The sequence below is a fragment of the Neolamprologus brichardi genome, chromosome 8, assembly GCF_056152115.1.
Source record: "Neolamprologus brichardi isolate AB-2024 chromosome 8, ASM5615211v1, whole genome shotgun sequence".
Classification (NCBI taxonomy): Eukaryota; Metazoa; Chordata; class Actinopteri; order Cichliformes; family Cichlidae; genus Neolamprologus; species Neolamprologus brichardi.
The window spans coordinates 13,315,865-13,326,019 of NC_142111.1; the positions used below are offsets into that span (position 1 = coordinate 13,315,865).

At 36.9% G+C, this 10,155-nt stretch overlaps 1 protein-coding gene across 1 annotated transcript; it reads right to left on the reverse strand.

Annotated features, from left to right (window-relative positions):
• Positions 1–1,615: 1,615 nt before the first annotated feature.
• Positions 1,616–7,948, reverse strand: LOC148101766 (mucin-13-like). Its single transcript, XM_087845097.1, has 12 exons — positions 7,894–7,948; positions 6,708–6,791; positions 6,436–6,558; positions 5,784–5,890; positions 5,564–5,622; positions 5,279–5,430; positions 2,883–3,011; positions 2,744–2,789; positions 2,614–2,651; positions 2,352–2,439; positions 1,873–2,164; positions 1,616–1,784 (listed from the first exon to the last, which is right to left on the reverse strand). Exons 1-12 carry the CDS (start codon positions 7,946–7,948, stop codon positions 1,626–1,628), a joined length of 1,332 nt encoding a protein of 443 aa, XP_087701223.1. The 3' UTR covers positions 1,616–1,625.
• Between the last annotated feature and the right edge of the window lie 2,207 nt (positions 7,949–10,155).

Genomic DNA, 10,155 nt, shown 5'->3' on the forward strand with positions numbered 1-10,155 from the left:
CTTCCAGATACAGACGGACAAAATGGTGGTGGCTAACCAACCGGACATAGTGGTGCTAGACAAACATGAGAAGACGGCCGTAGTGATCGATGTAGCGGTTCCGAATGACAGCAACATCAGGAAGAAGGAACACGAGAAGCTCGAAAAATACCAAGGGCTCAGAGAAGAGCTCGAGAAGATGTGGAGGGTGAAGGTGACGGTGGTCCCAGTGGTAATTGGAGCACTAGGTGCAGTGACTCCCAAGCTAGGCGAGTGGCTCCAGCAGATCCCGGGAACAACATCGGAGAGCTCTGTCCAGAAGAGCGCAGTCCTAGGAACAGCTAAGATACTGCGCAGGACCCTCAAGCTCCCAGGCCTCTGGTAGAGGACCCGAGCTTGAAGGATTGACCGCCCACAGGGGCGAGTGGGGAATTTATTTATATATATATATATATATATATATATAAACACCCAGCACGCCCCTGCGGGCGGTTTATATATATAGAACCTGTGAGTAGTATATACACACAGGTTATATATATATATATATATATATATATATATATATATATATATATATATATATATATATAGCCAGCTCTAGTCCTGATGGTTCCATTTATGCATGTTGGAAGCAACTGTGCTCTTTGGGACCTTCAGTGCTACAGTTTTTTCTGTATCCTTCCCCAAATCTCTGCCTCAATTAAATTCTGTCTCAGAGGTCTGCAGACATTTCCTTGGACCATGGCTTGGTTTGTGCTCTGATCTGCATTGTTAACTCTGTGACATGATATATGTGCCTTTCCAAATCATGTCCAATCAACTAAATTTACCAGCTGTAGAAAATCAGGTTCTGAATTATTGCAACACAAATGATGTGCTTCTAAGTTAACAGTCTGAAGTTTCATGAGGAAATATAGTGGTTTTTTCATTGGTACATCTGCCGTGCATTGTCAGGGTTTTGGGTCCTTCTGACCCAGCATTTTGTGTTTCCTTGTGATATTTCTGTATTTTGGGTTATGTCTTGGTTCTTTAGTAGTCTTTAGTTATTTTCTCTGTTTAGCTCCTTGATTATTTGAGTATTTGGGTTTGACATCAAGGCTATCTTTGAGTTTCCTTTTTCTAGACACACACACACGTACGTGTGCAACCTCACCGCTTGATGCTAATATATACTACACACAGGTTCTTATAATTTTATTAGAATGAACTCCTCTCATTCACAAAAACTGAATTAAACATCAAATTTCAGTTCATCACAAAAAATTAACATATTTACATGCAAAAAATTTGTGAATTCACCGACAAATGAAGCATTTATCAGACAAAGGAACAATCATAAGCAGCACCTCATTATCGCAATATATTTGGACATGAGTGTCCAGGTTTTTCAATCAATTTAAAATAGACAACTCTTTAATAACTCATAATTCATATAACCAAAATCGATAAAAAAATGAGACCAATCCTCGAAATCATGTCTCCAACTTGATATAAAGTAGTCACGATCAGACAAGATTGGTTTATGACGGTTTGTACTGTAGTCAGTCACATAAGATTCAATAAGATTCAATACATACAGGAATTATAAAACAAATTTAAAAACATAAACCTATCATTGTATAGTGAGCCTTTCTGATGTTGTACTAATAGTAGCGTCTTCCATCATCGTGTGTGTAGTGCGGGTTGCTGTGGCCTTGGTTCTGAGTATACGGGTTCATCCTGGGTTGATTCTGGGCATAAGAGTTGTTCCGAGGTTGAGTCTGAGCGTATGGGCGTGTGTCCTCTGGTTCATCATATAGCCGCTACAGAGAAAAAAGAATGAGAGTAAATTTAACAGCAAACACTAAAAAAACAAAAAATCTGATGAACGTATCTCTTCTTTATACACACAGAGGAATACTCTGAGCCACTGTTCATATGTCCAAAGTTTTGTCGGCCGTTGCTTGGTTTCATCTCCAGGTTGGTCCTGTTGTCCATACTGTTGGTGTGGTTGCCAGCTCGTGGGAACATGGGTACCCCACCATTCTGAAAACCTGAATTGCCATTGGCTGACCCATTAAATGAGACTCCCTGGCTGTGGCCAAACTTATTGCTAGCCATTGGTTGTGCGGCAGAACTCGGGTTAGTGTAGGGTTTTTCCATTTCTGCACTTTTGCTCTTCTTCGAGATTTTGTTTGATTTTCTGAAATCACAGCAGTAAAAAAATATTGTAATTCACGATTGACTCTGTCAGACATGAACAAATTCTCTTGATTTGAAATGCATTTGCATCTACAATAAAGCCTAAATCAAAGTGAGAAAAACATTTTCTCACATTTATAACTGTTAGAATGACACAAAAGTGGATGAATAATTAGTAAGAAACTTACTGGGTAGCTACTACTGGTAGAAGGATGAGGGCTATGAGCAGCAGTCCTCCAAGCACAGAGCCCACAATTACCAGAATGAGCTGCCAGTCTAATAAAACACAATGAAGAGGACATAAACTTTTATCGCATTTTCCAGCTTTTGAATAACCTTTCTATCTATTGTATCATGTGTTACCTTTTATCTTGTGAGTTTTTTCTTTAAATAGCTGTCGTTAAGTAACCATGCTTCTGCTTTCACTTTAAAAACATGCAGTATACTCACTTTCTGAGCAGTTAAAACCAGAATAACCAAACGAGCATCTGCAAGACAAGAAGAAGGTTGATTTTAAGATTTCTATTTAAAAGCAACCTTACATCAATAGAGGACATACAGGAGGAGAAGGAGTACTTACTTCACGCACTCATTATCCTTCAATTCTTCCTCAAGGGCACAAGTAGCTGTAAAAAAGAAAAATGGAGACAGTTTGTCGTTTGCTTACATAAAACACACAGACACACACACCACTTACTTTGCTCAGGTAATCATCTTACCAATGCACACTCTAGTACTGTAGTCTGTTTTCTTGTAGCCTTCTTTACAGGTACAGCTTAAAGTTCCATCGCTTGATGTGCAGCTTGTGGAGTGTTTATCACAGGAAGTGTCATCACACAGGTTTGTAACTTTAAATGACGGAGAGAAAAAAAGCCTCAGTACTCAAAGACATGTTTCGCAACATGTACAACAGTAAAATAAATGAATCACTAATATGCCATGAAATGAACCCTGGACTGAAATTAACAGCATGACTTCATCTTCGAAATATCATGATCATCAGAACATCATAACTCACTGAATTATAAATAAAGATTATAATACATGCAATGGCAGCAGCTGCCCTGATTGTGACATCCATTATATTTTTATTACAACTAAATTATCTTTGACAGATGGTGGAAATAGTTTCATTTAGACAGAAGTGTAGATTTAGTACAAAGGATTCTGAAACATCTTGTCAATTATATTCTTTCTGAAAACAAATCTATTCCTACTGTGAGTTTTATTCTAGATACATGTCGACATAAAAGTGACTGAAACAACACAATGTTCTTGTCTTGGCTGTGCTGTGTGGCAGGAAGTAGTGATGTGACGTTCTGTATCGAGGCTTCGAAGCTTGTGTCGAGTAATGGAGGGGGCGTTTCCGCGATGCGCGTATCGAGGCTTGCTTCATTTATGGGAGGAGCTGAAATGATGACGTCCGAAGCCTCGCTGCCCGGCTGTACCACGTGACTGGTTCATGAAGTGGTTCGAACTTTGCCGCGAGATATGACAGCGATATAAACCCCTCAGACATCATTCAAAATGTGGGTGTTTGATGGAGAGTTGCGGTTAGTGAGAGTTTGGAGAGAGTTTGGAGGTTTATGAGAGTGAGGAGAGAAAGTCAGGAGAGAATGGAGCCAGCTAAGAAGAGGAGGATGTCCTCCCCTGTGTGGGAACATTGTGATTTTATTCCTCCCAACAAGGTATGTAAATTTCTAAAGAAGATGTATTTTCATAATACTGATGGTGCAATACAATTTATGTTAAGCGGCTTTACTTTTGTACAAGGTGAAGTGTTTGCTATGTGCCAGGGAGCTGGGATATAACAACAACACCTCATCCATGCTTAGGCATTACAGAGCTTTGCATGAGAATAAGAGGAACACCGATTGTGGAGCAAGACCAGGTGAGCCATCAAATGCCATGATAATATAGCATGCAGTAATGTTACTAAATGATATTACAGTTGTATAATATTGTTATAAGTTACGTGTGTGATATTTATATTTGTGCTTTGTTTTTGTTGTCTTTCCTCAGGAGAACAATCTCAAATAGATGAAGACCTGGTTAGCATGGTGATTGAGGACTCCCAGCCATTTAGCATTGTGGAGGACAAAGGGTTTAAAAGATTTGTTAAATCATTAAATCCTAGCTATGTTCTCCCCACTAAAAAGGTCATAAAAGCAGTGAAAATTTAGCTTTTACAGAATAAAATGTGAATAGGCAGGACTGAGGCCTCAGTGTGTAGTTGTCCATACCTCAACATTACAAAAGCACAACCACTGTCCACACCCCAACCACACCTCACCTCACAGTAAATGATCATTTCCATTTTAAGCATTTCCAAATGATCATTTTTCATACTGCCAGTATAAATATACACAGTATACTGCGATCACTACAATATACATGTTTTACACACTCCTTTTGTTGTTGACATTTACAGGCTGTGTGCAAAAGGCCACACTCTTCAAATTCATGCCAACTAATATTTTTACGTCCAGTAGATGTCCTACTAGAGCAAATGAAGCTTCAAGAAGCTTTGCGCTGGGGTGAACCAATTGGATGAAAAGTTTCAGTGTTTCATGAAGCTTCATCTGCCCATCACTAGCAGGAAGGCAGGAAAAAGAACCCAAAATGCAGGACTCTCAAAACAGGACTGGAAATCAAAATGCAGCTTTATTGCTGGCAAAACAAGACTCGTAAGAGAGGTGCTAGAGGACTGACCATGACAAACACACAGCATGTTGAGGGTACAACACGCAAGAGAGCAAAGCCAAACACGGGGCTTGTATACACAGGGGAGTAATTAGGGAATGGGAAACAGGAGGGAGACACAGCTGGGAGAAATTAGGCTAACGAGACAGGGGAGAAGTAAAGCTGAACACACTGACATTAGACATGGACATGATCCTTCAAAGTAAAACAGGAAACAAGAAATAATTTACTAAGACAAGGACTTGACAGAAAATATAACCCATAATACACAATCAGACCAGCACAACTCAAGAATCAGAACATAAATATAATGAACATAATCTAGAAAAACACCAAAATATAAGAAACAGAAAAAGCTGGGTCAAAATGACCCAGAACCGTGACAGTGCTAGAATACAAGTAACAAACTTACTCTGAAAGGTCGTCTCAATCAGGTTACAGCCCGTACACTCTGTTAATGTTTCTTCAACTAGATCATCTGTGATTTCAGAACTGGCCTCGAAGATGATCTGTACTGATGCACTGACCTCTGAGATTTCCCTTGACACACGAGTGGTGCGCTGACTGTAAAGACAGAAATCACATTTAGTGATGATTGCATCATTTATTTGTGCAGTATAATAACATGTTAATGTACATTGATGTGAAACAGGCTGAAAGATTTTATAGTAAAAGCTGTTGTCAGTCTGAGACTTACAGGAGTTTCAGCACTATAGATCTGGAGTAACCGTTCTTCTTGTTATAAACTTTATTCAGCTGTGTTTTCAAAAGAAAATATGTTTTGCTCAGTATGAGTATTAAGATTGATTAAATAACTGATGAAATTGTTTTTAGTATAACTTGTAATGTCAAGTGCATTTTCAAAAAATGTCCATAAAGACACATTTATTGATAGAGAATACTACCTAATTACTTACCTCAGCAATGATTTCATTAGCAGTTTCTATAAATTCCTTTGATTTGGTGTCTGTCATTTCATTTTTAAATGCTTTTTTCACTTGAAGAATTCCAGGGAAGACTTTGGCTGAAAACAAGAAAATATCAGAAGAAAGCAAAAATCTAATAAAATTATATTTTATATCTCTCATTTTCTTGCTGAAAGGAGGGAGATTGATGCCAGTCTCATACAGTGTCTGTCTGTTAAATATCAAGCTACAACTAGCAGGTACTTAACTAAAATTAAGACAGGAGGCTAGCTGGGTTACTCCCAGACATAAACCCCAGAAAACCAAAAAAACCAAAATCCAATTAGTCATTCTTACACTTTATTTTTGCATGGATAAAGTAAACCAAATCTAAAATGTTAACATTAAAATGTATTTCACAGATTGCATTAAGTTGGCTAAGCCAGGCTAACAGTCAACATTACTCACTTGCTGTTTATGTCTGACTAAACTGATTGGGGGATAGCTAGTTCAAGAGGTACATATTGTTTTGAATGACCTGTCCTTCAGTGCTCTACTAATCTTCCTCCAGCCCACATAGTGTTATATACTGCTATATAATCTTCATTCATGTCACTGTTAAATAAAGTAAAATCTTCATAGCAGCAGACAAACAAATACTTACAACGTTCACAACTGTTTGAAACACTGTTGTAGGAATCACCAGCGAGGCACAAGCATACATATGTGTCGTCATAACGGACCTCACAGGTGCTTCCAGTGCCACAGGGATTTGAGTTGCAGGGATCTTTAAAGTGAGAAACAAAACAAGTGCGAGTACACACACACACACACACGCACACACACACACACACACACACACACACACAGTGATACAAATGTTTGTGTTTGAGCAATATAACATGTGAACATTTGGATCCAGAGGTATCAAATTACCTTTAAATAAAGTTGTTGGTGTTGCAGTAGTTGCATCGTCTCCTGAACCTGAAATCTCAGAATCTTCTGCTCTTGTTGAAGAGGCTAAGAGTTGTGTTAAAACGCAGTAGTTAGTATATGATAACCTTTGTTCACAACGTTGAAATTTGATACCCAGGAAACAAGCCAGAGAAAAAAAATTATATCAAAGTTATTAAAGCAGGATCATATAGTCTATGTTTAAGCATGAAACGCAGGAGAAAAAGAAGAAATTGTTCATGTAGGTGTCAGTGCCAAACTTTTTTTTTTCTGAAAAAAACACCATTTCACATTTATATGGATAATAAAAAACTAAGTTACTCTAACTAAAACACAAAAGATGTAAGACATCATTAAAGAGCTAAGTAGGGTCATTTCTCAGTCTCAGTAAGAGAGCACCAGCAGTGACACAGATTCTACATGGAAAACATAAAGTTCACTCAACCATCATTTAGGATTCAGACATGTAAAGCATTAAACAGTTTGCAGGATTTGAAGTGAACAAAGAGACTTCCTTGACCGTGGCCTTGCCAGAAGGATGTGGTATAACAACAGGGTCATAAAATAATAAAATGGTAATTAATGTCAGACTGTTGACATGAACACACTGGTCAAATTTACTTATGTATGTGCTAAACCAGCCCAGATACACAATGGTTGCAAAAGAAAGTTGTTCAAGTTACACAATTAGTACAAACATATGAGTCCTGAACAAGTCTATAGAATTTGTATGGAAGCAAAACAAAAGGGGAATGGAACTAGTAACTGTTAATCATGAAAATAATATTCTCATATTCAAACTAATTTGAGATATTTTGATTAGAAGACATTTATCCAGGTACTCTTACGTCATGGGTAGCTCTCCATTTTGCTGTTACAGCCGTAATCTTGGCTCAGGCATGACCTCAAAGTCTTAAAAAAAATCCATTTATCTTCTAATTATGTAAACCCTATTAAAACCCCACCAGTGGATAACAGTTTAGATTGAATAAAAATCTAAGCTTAATTAAATAAAAAAAATCTACTATATAAAAATTAATATTTTACTTCTGATGTGTTAATTTGTTAACATGTGCTCTACCCTGTTACTCTATCATCATCATCACTCTTAAACTGGAAAAAAAAAATGAGGATTTTAAATTTGATGCAATAAAATCAGGCTACTTACCAAAAATGGCTACAACTAACCAAAGGACAAACAAAAGGATTAATTTTTCAGCCATTGGAAAAATTAAAAGCAACTTTACCACAGGAAAAAAAGTCAGTGAAGGTTAGAAGTGGCCACGTCTGTAGTTCTCTAAATCTTTGGGTTTAAAACTGATAATACTCCTCCACTGGCGGTTTTAATGAGTAGCCACTCCTCATTTAGGCAGTGTGCTAAGTGCAGGTCACACCCAGACCAGGAAGCCCACTTTTCAAGCCTTTCGTCCACCTATCAATTTTCCATGACTTTTTTTGCCAGCTTGGTTATCTAGTGGATATTTTAAAGGCCAGTCCAGACCAGCGCGGTGCTGATCACAAACATACAATTCACACGCTATTACTTTACCATATGAGCTCTATGAAGTGCAGAGAAAAAGGATTCTGTTAGGTTGTGCAAAAACAACATTAAAATTACTGTGAACCATCTGAATTGATTGGCAGTTAAAACCAAACAAAGTGAAGAAGAGAAACAAGACTTTCATGAAAAGTGGCCCCGAACCTTTTATTTTGTATGGTTATGCCTAATTTACATCATATATCAAAACTAATCCCATAAACAGTGAAGATAAATCACTTTTATGGTTAAATCAGGTGCTATAATAGTATAATAGATTTTAAAAATTCAAATATATTTTTTTGCTTGTACTTATAATTGTGGTGACCATTTTTCACTGTTGAAATGTAATCCTAACATGTGAAAGTATGGAAGCTTCATTCCAACATTGAAATAAATACATTTCCAAATAGAGCTTAGTCAAAATGTAATAACTCACATTTTTGAGATTGTGACCCAAAATATTGACCTATGAATTCCAAGAGAGTGCAGAGAGAAATGTTCTTCTTGGTCTTCAAAAGAGCCAATCTGTTATTGTTTTTAAGTTTTCTTACTTTTTTTTTTTTTTTAAGTTTTGAGTCTAGCAAAAGAAAATGTGTGGTTGTTTTTACTACTAAAAAAAGAAAGAAAATTACCTGGCAGAACTAAATTATAGCTTTGAGTTACAATTTAAAAATTTTGACTTCTGGTTAGCATCTTATTGGATCATCAAAAACAATATTAAAATTACCCTTTGCTCTTCCTCATTGCTTGCTAGTTAAAACCAAAAAAAGTGAAGCAGAGAAAGAAAACTTCTTGGAAAAAGTTGACCCAATATTCTTATATTTTTGTCGAAAATGGTGTATTTTTCTATGGTTGTACCTTATTTAGAGATAGATTTGATAGTTATTTTTAAACTAAGGGCTATATAACTAAAGATTATGGTTCGTCACACTTTTAAGGTGTCCTGGAAACTAGACGGGTCGTAAAACAGTGGCGAGAAGGCTAAAGTGACCTTTGATTTCTAGATGTCATATGATGTGAGATAACAGTCGGTGTAAATTACTAAACAACTAAAATTATACAAGGTTGAAAAGACTTGAACAGAAGATTCTAAAGTTTAATGAGAGCTATCATCCCATCACCACCCATGATATTGCATTATTGCCAAGTTAACCTTGAACACATATTATAGTTTTACACAACATCACTGTCATCATGGGCACCAATGCATAAAAAAACAAAAATTGTTTTAACCAAAAGTCACAATAATAATAATAATAAGAATGAAAATAGAAATAAGAAGAATTCTTTTTCTTATTATTATTATAGTAGCATATCAAACAACTTATCATTTTTTTAACTGAATTACAAGTGCTAAACAGGGGAGCATCTAGAGACATTTTCTTAGGGTGGCAATATCAAAGCCATTTCTTTACACGTATACAGGTGTTACTTTCTGTAATGTGAACTATATGTGGTTAAAATACATCAAATGCAGCAAGTATACACACGTTTCATATTAACATCCTCTCGAACTTTCTTTTTGGCTTTGGCCGAAATAAAACATTTTAGTTACATTAAAAAAAAGTGAATTTTATTTTGAAGTACTGTATAGCCTATACAGGGTGGGCCATACTGCCGATACTGGCGCCACCGGGCCTTCTGACCACCACCAGTAAGCAACGGGTGAAGTGTCTTGCCCAAAGACACAACGACCGAGACTTTCCGTGCCGGGGCTCGAACCGGCAACCTTCCGATTACAAGACGAACTGCCACGAGCCAAGAGGTCTTTATCAGTAGGATAAGCTATAAAATCTATTAAAATATATTTTTAAGATTCCAAAATTCACACTGTCCTTCATGTTTTTCGAAGCTGTCTTTTTGGCTGGATTGGAGTTTTTACTGGGCTGA